At 48.0% G+C, this 13,721-nt stretch overlaps 1 protein-coding gene across 1 annotated transcript in view; it reads left to right on the top strand.

The window, feature by feature from the left end:
* LOC140398196 (proprotein convertase subtilisin/kexin type 7-like) overlaps nt 1–13,721 on the top strand; it is a 261,903-nt gene that overhangs the window by 218,176 nt on the left and 30,006 nt on the right. Inside the window, 1 exon segment of the mRNA XM_072486557.1 lies at nt 6,026–6,182. Coding sequence (XP_072342658.1) covers nt 6,026–6,182 — 157 coding nt within the window.

Genomic DNA, 13,721 nt, shown 5'->3' with positions numbered 1-13,721 from the left:
GGCCGTTCAGGGCTCCCCTGAAGTAGCTGAGGCGGACCACTGCCTCCCCATTAAAATTCCAACCAATAAGGTAGGCCTTATTTTTTTCATTTTATGCTCTATTTTCCCAGGGAGCCTCGGGGTGACCTGCCTGGTGCCCTGCAGGCTGTTCTGGTAGGATGGTTGACTACCCAGTTACGAGCAGTCTGCAATGGATGGGTGCATTGAGCTTTGCGTTTATCCAATCCAGTCTATGACCTCACACTTTGGTGCGTGCATTTGGGGACACTTTTGCTTTGGTGACTGGCTAGGGCCAGCGAGAGCTCTGAGTAATCACCAGGAATACCAAGTTTATTTTGGGAGAAGGAGCGGTCTTCCAATCCAGTGTGATTATTTCCATGAATTGCTCACCCAAGCTGCTGGGTTGAGTTACGGCCAGTGGAATATGCTGCTGGGGAGAATTGTTGCAGAGACCATCCCTCGTCCACTCTCGGCCCCTGTGGAGAGATCATTGGCCTGGAGTGCAGGTGGCCATCACAACCAAACCCAGTCCTGTCCAAGTCTGATGACCACACGGACATTCTTCTTCAGTTCTCTGAACGAAGACACAGCGCCATGACCTGGGGTGAAGCCACCCTGGCCAGAACGTGGATCAAACTCTGCGCTGTTGGCAATAATCAGATCCACGTTGGTCATCCAGCAAATCGAGCCAACCAGCCACACAAGGAATCCAGGTTGCTGCTGCAAGAGACACTTTTACATGCACACTGTACACCTGGAGTTTTGAATGGGGACGGTAGAGGCTCCAACATTCTTTCCATCACAAGGCTGAACCGCAATCTCGCCCACTCTTACCGCCAGCCACTAGCCTGTGTTGGAAGGACATAGTCAACCTGCTTTGGCCGCATTATGCGCACACCTCCCTTGGTCGTCAAGTCCTGGAGGAAGATTTGAACATCTGGCTCCGAGGCAGGGCCTCTACCCACTGCACCCCAAGACCCCCTGTCCAGGTATTTTAGCAGACCGTAATGGGGATGGGGAGGAAAGCGTGTGTGCTGTGAGGAAACTATATTTTTTTCTCATTTTGAAACCGAAGAAAACTCAACAACTTGTTTTTGGATGGTTAATATCGCCAGACCAATGATGTCATGCAAGTGCAGTGGTTTTACTATCTGAACATTATTTATAACTTTTGGCTCAAATGTGGTTGAGAGTGACGTTCCAATGAAAATTTATCAAGGAGGAAATGTGATGCAATCATTAAAGTAGACAAGAAGCTACTCCAATGCTGATGCTGGTCCATCGCCAGGTTACCCTGCTTTTTGACCATTTAAGGCAATGTTACTGCTCCAAGCAGAAATATCAGTAAAATGCGGACGGCGGCTCGATCTGTCACTGGATGTTGGACAGCGTTCAAAACCCGAGTTATCCGATTCCTTTCAATATGCTCGGCAGAAGATTGCCAACTCATTGTTTTATCAGGAATAAAAAGACGCTCAGAACTTTTTTTTATTTTAAAACTGTGCTTTCCCTCGCTACTAATTAAGAGCAGCACCAATAAAATGGTGGATGGGCTCAGTCGAGAAGAGTCTCGCTTTTCCTGAACTTCAGCAGTGACGGTTTGTTTTGGCGACTGGGAGCTTCTCGTATTTCTTTAGCCACTGCCGCTTTACTTCAGGGAATTTTTCCCAAGTTTCTTTCTCTTTTCCCCAGCCTCATCCCGAAGGCACCTAGACACAGTTTGGCAAGTTCCACTACCTTGCCCAAAAGATGGCCAAGCGTCGTTTGTGAGACTGGATGGTGAAAGTCAAATGTATGGAAAGCAAGGAGCAATCTAACTGACCGCCCTGCATTAATTTTATTTTTTAATGTTTTAATTCTCCCATTTTCACATTTTCCTTCAAGATTTACATCCCCCCCCAAACAGTAAACGGTAACAAATACAAAATCAATCCCCTTAACAATACCAACGATCCCATCCTCCCACCACCCCAAACAACGGCCCACCTGTCAATAAATGCATCCAATAAAACAAACCCTCCCACCGTGGCAACAAAAAAACAAAGGAGAAAAAGAAAAAGGAGTCCGGGACCGCCCATGGTCACCATTTACCTATAGAGTCCACTCCCCCTCCACCCCCTACACTCAACGCCCTCCAACCTCTGAAAGAGTACCGTACATGATACCCAAGAGTTGTACACCCCCCCCCCCCCCCCCACCCCCCCGCCACCACCACCACCCCCAGTCTCCAACTCCTCCCGTCCACTGCCTCTTGTAAAACTCCTCCCCCCCCCAACCTCTGTTCCTTCCCCCCCAACTTTCCACCCCGGCTAGACCACTCGGACCCTGTTCTGTCAGGCTCCGATGGCCGCAGCCCCTCCCCCCACCTCACTCCCATTCACTGGCCGGCTTAAACCGGCCAGCGTGAAGGCCCCGCCCGGGTCCCTTTCCCCCTTGCCCGGCCCTAGGAAAGCCCAGAAATCCCCTTTTAGCATACAAACCCCGCATATCCACCTACACCCCAAAGAGCCCTCATTTCGAGTGAAAGTCCCATCACTTCCCTTGTCCAAATATATACAACATTGGCTCCTTTAGCCCATACACCCGCACGCAGTGAAACAAAAAGTAAGAAAATACAGTCACGAGGTTACATCGGCACATGGCCATTTCTGAACTTCTCAGTTCTGCCACAGTCCTTCTGCCTTCGCAAACTCCTCCGCTGCTAACAGCCCTGCATTTATATAGTGAATTTCAGATTCTCGAGATATCCCCAAATACTTCACTGCCAGTAGATTTTATTCGCTGTGCAGACACTTTTGTTATTTGGGCAAATGCTCAAAGCAGTTTGTATCACGTTAGGGACTCTCAAATAATGAGATATGTGACTAGTTACCTGGTTTCAGTGGTCCTGATTTGAGGGATGAATGTTGGCCAAGAGCCCTCCAGTGCTGTTCTTCAAATTGTGCAGTGGGATTTTTAATTGAGAGAGAGAGCAGACTGGGCCACCTCACTTTAATATGTCAGCCTAACGGCAGTACCTCTGGCAGTGCGGCACTCCCTCGTGTGAGTTTAAATTATGTGCCCAAGTCCCAGAGGCACCATACAATCTATTTTACTTTCTCTCTGTTCACAGATGAGTATCAGGAGCAAAAACACTTCCCCCAGGGGACACTCCCCCACCCACCCCCCTTCCACCTTAGCCCTGAGACATTGAAAGCAAAGGGGCATAACCTTAAACTCGGAGTCAGGCCACGCTTCTTCATGCAATGGCGCGGGGTGGAACTGCGGACCTCTCTGCCACAGGAGACACTGAAGCTCAATTAATTATTTTAATTCTGAGATCGATAGTTCTTTTTGTCAGTCAGGCGTTTTAAGGAGCCAAGGCAGAAAATGGAGTTAAGATACAGACATGCCATGATCTCATTGAATGGCGGACCAGGCTCGGGTGGAGGGGGGGCTGCTGAATGGCCTCCTGCTGTTACCATGTGCTGATTTCCCTCTCTCCCATGAGCACAGCAGAGTCCAGGATTGTAAGGGCATAATGGGCAATTTTGTGATTCAGTGCCAAGTCGGTTTAGCCCTTCCAGCATACGGTTATTAACTAGAAAATGAAAGTTGAGAACTGTGACCCATCCACATTCATGTGTTTCAAACCCCAGCAGCTTAATAAGTATTAGAGAAAGAGTTAAGACATTAAATTACCAATGTGTAAAACGGTAGAGACTTGGCAAAGCAGAGCTCCCTTGGAGACACCAGTGTCCAGTCTGCGGGCTAGCATTACAACCTTCACTTCAATGCTCCAAGGAATGAACACTCTGGTAGATCCTGCCTCGTTCCAAATTGTACATTACATCGGCTTGTGCATCTGCTGAATGATGGTGGACTTATTTGAATTGTTTACACTGTGAGGAAGGAATGGATTGAGTCCTATTCTGCAGCACAGACGGCCTGGAGTAAATTAGATTTCAGTGACCCTGTCAGATCTTTACAGGAGAGCTACCTGTTATGGTTAAAGTATGTTGCTGTGTCCTGTTACGTGGAGCCAGGCCTCTTGCCAGCTTTGTGTGCCGTCTCGTTCCAAGCTGGCAGCCTTGTGAGGCTCGAAGTGCATTTTTCACGCCTCAAACGGGTCTTTGAAAAAGAATCTTTGGGATAGATTTTGACTTTGTGGGATACCCTAAAACGAATATCAAATCAGCAGCCTGTTGATAGCTTGGATAGGAGACTGCTAACCAATAGAAAGCAGAGAGTGGGGGTAAAAGGGGCTTTTTTTGGTTGCCAAGATATAAATAGTGGGGCCCGTCCCGCAAGAATAAATGCCAGCTTTGCACCTTGGCAGTGCCACACTGGTAGTTCCCCTGCCTGCTGGCAGTGCCACCTAGGTGCGGACAGGGTGCCACTCTGTCCAGAGGGCAAGCTCCGGGGGGGCCTCCGATCCCCTGGGAGACCCCACAAGTGCTGTTCCGTCTGGTCGCCGTTTGTGGAGACCAGCACTGAACAGCGCTCGCCCAATATCTCCAAGGTAAGGGGTTTAGATCCTACACATTGGGTAGATGGTGGGAGTGTATATTAGAGTGAGACTAGTTGTCGCATTCTTAATATACAGATTTGCCAAAACTGATCCGCCCATAATGGGGGGAATTCACATTGCGACGTCTCATGAGATCATGTAAAATCTCACGAGGCGTGGCGAACTGGATAAATCCTGGAAGAGGGATCTCCCAGCATCTACCGGCCGCGTTGCACCACGCGGTAACGCAGCTGGTAGATCGTGCCCTATATTAATGACTTAGATGCAGGGATAGAATGTTTAAACCCACATATGCAGAGGATACTAATACAGGTATAAAAAACGGTTAGAGAGGGTTACTGGGTTACGGGGACATGGTGGAGGTGTGGGCTTAGTATGGTGCCCTTTCCAAGGGTCGGTACAGACTACATGGGCCGAATGGCCTCCTTCTGCACTGTAAATTCTATGATTTCTAAGCAAGTTGTAATGAGGAAATACATTTACAAATGGTCATGGGGAGGTTAGGTGAGTGGGCCAAAATTTGGCAGGTGAAATTTAACGTGGATAAGTGTGAGGTTATACATTTTGGTCGGAGGAATAAAAGAGCAACGTATCTGAATGGAGAGAAACTTCAGAATGCTTCAGTGCAGAGGGATCTGGATGTCCTCGTGCATGAATCGCAGAAAGTTAGTATGCAGATGCTGCAGGTAATGAGGAAGGCAAATGGAATTTTGACATTCATTACTAATGGAATAGAGTAGAAAAGTAGGGAAGTGTTGTTGCAACTCTATATATGGTATTGGTGAGACTGTACTGCACACTGTTTTGGTTACCTTACTTGAAGGATGGTGTAAATGCATTAGAGGCGGTTCAAAGAAGGTTCACTAGATTGATTCGGCGGAATGTCTCATGTACGTTTGTGTGGGCGTGGTTTATGTTGTCACTCTGGCTGGGTGGGACCTCTTAGATCGCGAACCAGCTCCAAACAGATCGCGATCCCATCTTTAAGAGGCGCCCCAACCAGCACGGCACCTAACGGCCCCCAACTCACATCCGGGAGGTCTCGGGGGCTTACCGCCACTCCCCCCCCCCCCCCCCCCCCCCCCCAAACCAACATTAATCACGAGCATCCCCCCACCTCACTGTCCGCTCTCCCATTTCCCACCCCACCCCCCAAAACCCACCACACGTATATGTTCTCCCCCCCCCCCCCCAACTAAATGGAACTCCCACTAGGGTCAGCTCCTGGCGCTGCCGCCTGGTACATTTTGACAGTGCTCGGGCTTTGACAAAGGGTCACCTGGACTCGAAACGTTCGCTCTTTCCTGCAGATGCTGGCAGACCTGATGAGATTTTCCAGCATTTTCTTTTTGGTGACAGTGCTAGGTTGGTATTACCAAGGGTCAGGGCCAGGGGCAACTTGTATCCATCCTCTGTGCTTGAATTGGCAATTTAGTGGCCGATTGTGGACCCATTTTGCTGCTTATTTATGCGTCCAGTATAAATTGGGCTGAATCCTCATCCTGCTTTTCACAGTGACCGCTGATGACTTGAGCATATCCGGCATGAAGACCTTGGAACATGTGGCTGTGACCGTGACGATAGCGCATCCTGCGCGGGGCTCTCTGGAACTCACACTGCACTGCCCTAGTGGGATGTCTTCGCTCATCGGGGCAAAACGCATCATAGACACGTAAGTGATCAGCGGCACAGACTTGTCAAATATCTTGACCATAGGGATGGCAGAAATAGATTCCATGGCAACAAGAGGTTGCCAGCTGAATATCAGTATGGTGAGGTACCATGTCGGAAGAGAGTACTTTGACAATGATAGAGTGCCTCCGTGTTGAGGGTAAATTGGGTAGGGAATCTCTGCATGAATTGAGAAGTATAGATCTTCATGTCCAGCCAGGTTTTTAAAAATGATTCATTCCTGAGATGTGGGCATCACTGGCCAGCATTTATTGTCCATCCCTGGAGTCCTTTGAGATGGTGATGGTGACGGTGAGCCACTTTTTTGAACCGCCGCGGTCCTTCTGGTGTAGGTACGCGCACAGTGCTGTTAGGGCGCCAGTTCCAGGATTTTGTCCCAGCAACATGGAAGGAACGGCAATACAGCTCCATGTCAGGGTGGTGAGTCAGTTGAAGGGGAACTTGCAAGGGATGGTGTTCCCGTGCATCCACCGCCCTTGCCCTTCCAGTTGGTGAGTTCATGGGTTTGGGAGGTGCTGTCAAAGGAGGCGTGGCGAGTTCTTCAGGATATCTTATCACAGGTAAGCATTGTGCCACTGTGCATCAGCGGTGGAGGAAATGAATGTTTAAGGTGGTGAATGGGGTCCCAATCAAGCGGGCTACTTTGTCCTGGATGGTGTTGAGCTTCTTGAGTGTTGTTGGAGCAGCACTCCTCCAGGCAAATAGGGAGTATTTCACCTTAATTTGTGCCTTGCAGATGGCGGACAGGCTATGGGAATTTTTAAATTTTTTTTTTTGAGATTTGCCCCCAAAATGTCTTTTGAAGTTTTTGAAAAAACATTAGAGTACCCAATTCTGTTTTTTCCAATTAAGGGGCAAGTTAGATCGAACCCGGGTCCTCGGTGCCGTGAGGCAACAGTGCTAACCACTGCGCCACCATTCCTCCTCTAGCCACAGTATTTATGTGGCTGGTCCAGTTCAGTTTCTGGGCAATGGTAACTCCAATGCTCTTATGAGTACCAGCACAAACACAGATTGCTGATACCCCCTCCCTCTTCTCATTCATGTGAACAAATTGTCCCCTCTATTATACATCTATATTTGCAGCTATTTCCTAAACATTTGCCAATTGATTCACAGGATCTGCACAAATTGATTCTTCCCTCGGTAAAACTAGGCATCTGTATCCCAGTCATTATTGAACTTTGAAGTTCATGGGTGCAGAATATATGCAACAAGATCTAGGCCGAGGATTCTTTCTTAATGTTGCTGAATGATAACTAGTCGCAATTAAAATAATGTCACCTGGTTGCAATGTTATTGAATCGTAGGAACTTGCTGCAGAAGGAAGCCATTCCCCTGTCGTGCATGTGTAAGGCTACATGGATAAGGCAAGAGGAGTGGGACCAAGTAGAATGCTCTGTTAGAGCTCCAGCATGAACTCGATGGGCCAAATGGCCTTTTCTGCACCGCAAAGATTCTGTGATTCAAAAACCTCTCAACATCTTCAAAATCTCATGAGGTCACGCCTTAACCTTCCCTGTTCCAAGGAGACCCTAACTCCTCCCACCTGGCCGCACAACTGAAGTTGCGCGTTCACGGTAACCGCCGGGTAAACTTCCTCCATATCCTTTCTGTGGCCGTTACATCTTTCCTGAGGTGTGGAGCCTAGAACAGGCCACAGTACTCCAGCTGAGGTCTGAAGTTCTAATTGTTTTTAACCTTGAAAAATCTGTGTTGGCAAAAAGGGTTAATTTGAACTTTCGAGGTCACATTGGCGGTAAGATTAGTAGGTTTTCATTGGTGTCGGGCGAGTTTGTTCTTTGATGTTCTTTGTTGATAGTGATTTAGCTAAATTTGTTTTAATTGGCTGACAGGATGTTTAGATTGGCGAGGTTATCTGGCATCTTACCTTTGCCCCATGAGGTAATATTACCTCATTGGCATGTGCACGCTTGCAGGCACCCCCCACACATCCAGCTTGGGTTTATATTATATACACCATCTATCTCTCATCACTGGCAGAAAACATCTCCCTTCAAAGCTCTGAAATTCTATCTTTAAGCTCCTCAGTCATAAGATGAGACCTGTCTTGCATAGCTGGTGAACCCAAACATTGGTTGAAATGAGGTCTTTCTGGATTGTTCTGCATTGTAGAGGGTTAGTTTCTGACATTGATCTTATGGCAATCGGACTGTTGCTGTTACGCATTTAATTGGCCAATATTTTCTCTATTTTTGGTCTTGCAACTGCTGAATGTACCGAGGACTGTTGGTTTTAAACCATGTATGTCTTACAGAGGAAAATAAACTGTTGTTCGGCGGTCTTTGGCCTTAGAGGAAGCATACTTGTTTTTAATAAATCTTTTTCTTTGATTCTGAATCCTTCCAACAATTGTTTTTTACTGTAGACAATCCTGCATTTGTATTTTGCAGCAGAACTCCATGTTCGTGGATCGCACAAACTCTGAACATATTTTAAAAGAACAAGACAAATTTACCCTGAGATACTCCTCGGCACCTGCTCTCTCTCTCTCTCTCTCTCTCTCATGAAAATGTACCATTTGGCCAAGCTTTTGGCCGGAATTCTCCGGCCTTTGGAATTCTCTGTTCCGAGAATCCCGCTTTTGTATCTTCTGCTGATGTGTCAATTTTTGCCTGCTGAATGCCCCGGGAAGTGGAGGTTTATGTACGTCAAAGATGCTACATAGATGCAGGTTTTTATTGCTTCCACCACAATAGGACATCCTATGCCCTGTGACCTATGCTGTCTTGTGTTTTTAAAAAAACATTTTCCAATCGGTCCCTTTTTTATTTTCGTGACGATTTTCTATTTACACCAAGTTATGGCAAAGTGACTTTGTGGGCTGGATTCTCCGTCGGCGGGATTCTCCGCTTCGCCGGCAGCGCACTCACGCTCCCGGATTTCCCGACGGCGTGGGAGTGCCCACAATGGGAAACCCCATTGGCCGGCTGACGGGACGGAGAATCCCACTGCCGGCGGGGGCACGTCGCACCCGAAAACGGGTGCAGCGGGAAGGAGAATCCCGCCACTTAGCTTTCAAGGACTGGGACTTTCTCAGGCGCAATTATGGAACTTGTGAGCAGTGTTCAAATTTTCAGCGTTTGTCGAGTCATGTGTCTTTGTAACAAATCATTCGTCCTGATCCAGTTGTTTAAAGTGATTTGACGAACAGAGATTTGCACAAATTCATTCAAAATGTTCAAAAGCACATTTGTTTTCGGAGAGGGGCAAAAAGAATGATTAGTAATGTGTTTGAGATGAAGGATATTGGCAGATTGGGGTCAGAGAGGAGGCTTGTCTATTCGGACCAAATTTCCTCTCCCTGTTTCTGGTATTTTTTGTACACAAAAATTGAGACATATCAAGGATCTGACTACTTGTCGACAAGTAGGTAAAGTTCGCAGCACAGGCAGCTTTTGTTTCATGCTGCATTTGCCTGCCTGCTGTTTCCTTGTCCGAATGGAAAGCTAAATTAAATTGCCTTCCTGGGTTGCACAGTTGACGGGAAATTGAGACACCTGATTAATAAAAAAGCTACGCCGGATTGCACCTTTGAAACCGTGGGGGAAAAAAATCTCGAGCAGTTATCCAGTTACTTCAACTCTAAAGTTCCAGGGACACGGTCAGGGCACTTGGCGGTAAGTGGAAAAAAAGGTGGGCGGTAATTTCTGGTATGAGAGTTTTTTTCCTGTACCGGATGTAAAATTCAGTCAAAGAAGGTTTCAGGTTATGCTGAAAGGTGTGGACTGATGCTGGCAGCTGTAGGTTTCCAGTCCCAACAGGCTGGGTGGAATTTTACCATAATTTGCCAGGGTGCCAGGCTCTGTCTGAAAACCGGTGTGTATCTTTTGAAATGCACAGCCAGATCTTGAGCCACTCGGGCAAGAAAATCGGGATGGGGGACCTGGATTACGCTGTAATGGACAGGGCAGGACCTAATAGAGCAAGGCAGGCTCCACAGAGATCGGGGCGCCATCTTCAAAGGACACTCTGAAGAGAACTGACATGGGACTCGCTCCTGTAGATCCCCACCTCCCCTGTGGCCACCGCAAAGATATTGGGGGCTGTCTCTCTCTCTCTCTCTCTCCTCTCTCTCTCTCTCCCCACCCCCCCCCCCCCCCCCCACCCCCACAGTGCCCAATCCCTCCCTCTCAATGCCAGGTTGCCTGCTCCCCCTGTCACTGTCGAGTTGGGTGGCCAAGCTTGTCCCTCTTCCCCGAGTGCTATATTTGGGGCCGCCAGCGGGGCTCCCCTCGGCTGCGTCCCGTTCATAAATAGCTGTTGTGGGGGCAGCACGGTGGCGCAGTGGGTTAACCCTGCTGCCTCACAGCGCCGAGGTCCCAGGTTCGATCTCAGCTCTGGGTCACTGTCCGTGTGGAGTTTGCACATTCTCCCCGTGTTTGCGTGGGTTTCTCATCTACCCAATGTGGGTTACTCTAAATTTAAAAAATAAAATAAATAGCTGTTGTGAGCCTCGCCGATGTGACATTGGTGAGGTATGAATATTTAGTGACGGGGGGTGGGGGGGGAGTCATATGGCTAGAAAGCCCTTTAATCGTATTTGAAATGTAGTGAAATTTATTAAAATGCGGCAGGAACCTCGTGATGTCACCATGAGAAGCGGGAAATGCCATCTCCCTGGCGAGAATCTCATTTCCCGACTTTTGCGCCCGTGTGGCCGTTCTTGCTGATGGCGAATGCGAGTGAAAAATCTTTGTCGCCAAATGGGTGGTATATGGGTGTGAGCATCGTGACCCCCACATTAGCTTGGTGCTCATGAGTGATAGAATCGGAGATGAGTCTTGTGTCTGTCCCCTTCCTATACCCTTCCCGTTCAATTTCCTTTGGAATAATTCACTTTTACTTGGACTAGTGCTGGATTGGCACAGGCTCCGATGGGAGCAAATCGCGCTTCAGGAATGGTGCATGAAGCAGTCAACTGTAATTTGCGAGGGAGCTTTGTAAGAAGCATACGTGTGGTCGATTCCTAATCTAGGTGGTGTTCGTTTCCGATGAGCCTGAGAAATGCCAGTGCAGCGACAACAAAACTAACTCCATCAGGAAAACACGGCTCCTATTTAGTTAAAGTTGAGCTTGTACATGTTGCATGTATATGATGTGATTAGTTCATGGTGTGTCGCCAGTCAGTAGAGAATTGTGATTGTTATAGACAGAACATTCTGTCCATTGTCAGCAAACTGTTGGTTATTAATTCTAAGTTACTGTAATTAGCCGGTGCGCAGCACATTGTAGCTGCAGCTGGCCTTCATTTCCGCTTGGGGAATGGGCTTACTGCCTCCTGACTCGAATGTTTTTGTTTCACAGCAGTAATTGGGCCTGTTCTCAATTACCTGCCGCTTTCTACATGTTTTTACTTGAGTGTGATTAGCCGCTCCGCTGCCAACGAGATCGCACACATCAGAACCTGGCTCTCTCTCACCCGTAAGAAATGTGCCCCACTGTTTCACAGGCTCTGACCTGAGCAGCTACTCTTGTGCGGGCCCAGATCCTGAGTGCCCGCTGGCCATTCGACTACAGAGTGCATCACATGGGCAATATGCTGTGCGCCCATTGGGCACCTTGTGGTGATGACAGGCTACAGAACCATGAAGTGCTTCACAGCTGGGCTCAATTCCATTCGGCCCAGCACCCAACTATGTGAACGCAAGGCACACGGGAGAACAAATCAGGCAGCAGAAATTTAAGGGCTTTTTTTAAAAACTCCTTGCGCTCCCCCACCCCAATTGCCAGTCCCTGAGGTTCACCTAGTGGACCCGGCAGATTAGAATGAGCACCTCTGATGTGCCCAACCTCGCCATTGTAATGACGCTCCCCCCGCCCTCCCCCGCCCCAAAATCTAAGCTGGGGTCAGTTAAAAGGAGAATCTGAACTATGAGTCGGACAGAGTCCCTTCTGTCCAAGGAAGACGAGACCCTGGAGATTGTGGGAGCAAAATGATGAAGAGCCAGTACACTCTTTGTTACTGGTCCCTAAAACAATGACCATGTATTAGTGAACGCACTGGGATTAAAGTAATGATTTCAGATTGGCAATCCATTAGAAACCAAAGACAATGGGTAGGTAAATCGGGAGGGATGACCATGGTGGTACAATCTGATAGCGCCAGTTTTACATGCATTGACAAAGCAACATAATGACCCACACTAGTATAAAAGGGTGCAAAATACTGCAGATGCTGGAAATCTGAAATAAAAACAGAAAATGCTGGAAATACTCAGCAGGTCTGGCAGCATCTGTGGAGAGAGGAGCAGAGTTAGCCATTCAGCTGGATGACCTTCCATCGGAACTGCTGAGTTAGATTGGGATGAAAGATCACTGACCTGAAATGTTAATTCCAGGTGGGAGTTTTGGGCTGGCCCAGAGAGAAGCTGATTCGATAGGGACACGGGAAATAGAACCACTGTAAACCATTCGGCCCATCAAGCCTGTTCTGCCATTCGTGGCTGATCCTGGGCTTCAGCTCCACAGCCCCCCACCCCCACCCGCTCCCATATCCTTAATTCCCCAAAACCTGCCTATCCCAGCCTTAAATGTATTCAACAATAAAACAGTCTGAACCCTCAGTGGTAGAGAGTCCCAAAGATTCACAATCCTTGGAGTGAGGAACTTCTCCTCTCAGTCCTTCACTAGTCCTCGGTTTCTTCACTAACAAGGGCACAATTAACCTTCCGGAAATATTAGGGGACAGAGGGTCTAGCATGAAGGAGGAACTGAAGGAAATCCTTATTAGTCAGGAAATTGTATCGGGGAAATTGATAGGCCGAATGGCCTACTCCACCTATTTTTTATGTTTCTATACAATCAGCTCTGAAGCCTGAGATGTGCCCTGTGGTGATATGCATCACTGTAAATACACAAGGGGTTAATGTAAATACACTACAACTAAGTAAACACTAGAGGGAGCACCAGAGATGTGATGACATGCAGACATACAGCTAATGAACAGATAGAATAGGACACGAACAATGGGCAGTCAAGACACCAAGAGGGGGCACTACCACAAAGGGGCAGCCCATATAAAAGAACAGGGCACACATGCTCTGTCTCTTTCCACAGGTGACACTCAAAGAGAAGGACAGGGGCAGATCAGAAGCATCACACCCACCACGTGGCTTAGAGCAGACTGGTTAGTTAGACTGAGTTACTATAGCAAGATTAGCAGGGGAGTCAAACTCATAGAGAACTGTGCTGATGGTTCAATAAATCACATTGAACTTACTTCAAAGTCTGGAGTATCTTTTGGTCAAAGCTGCATCGAGTTGCAGCCTGTGTTATCCCAGAGTACATAACACAACATGCCCCACCACCCCCTTTGTGTTTTAGACGCCCCAAGCGCAGAAAACCCTGCCCATTCTTTTTTTTCCACTCCTACTCTCTCTTCAGTAACCATGGTGCTGGTGACCGTGGACCTCCATTGTTGCCCCATGGTTATGCTCGGGAAGGTACTGCAATAGTTTCCCATTGCCTCCCACAGTTCTGGCTGGCCAGGAAACTC

This window comes from Scyliorhinus torazame, chromosome 21 (genome assembly GCF_047496885.1).
Source record: "Scyliorhinus torazame isolate Kashiwa2021f chromosome 21, sScyTor2.1, whole genome shotgun sequence".
NCBI lineage: Eukaryota > Metazoa > Chordata > Chondrichthyes > Carcharhiniformes > Scyliorhinidae > Scyliorhinus > Scyliorhinus torazame.
Note: the sequence above shows the minus strand (reverse complement) of the source record. Positions and strands in the feature narration are given on the sequence as shown.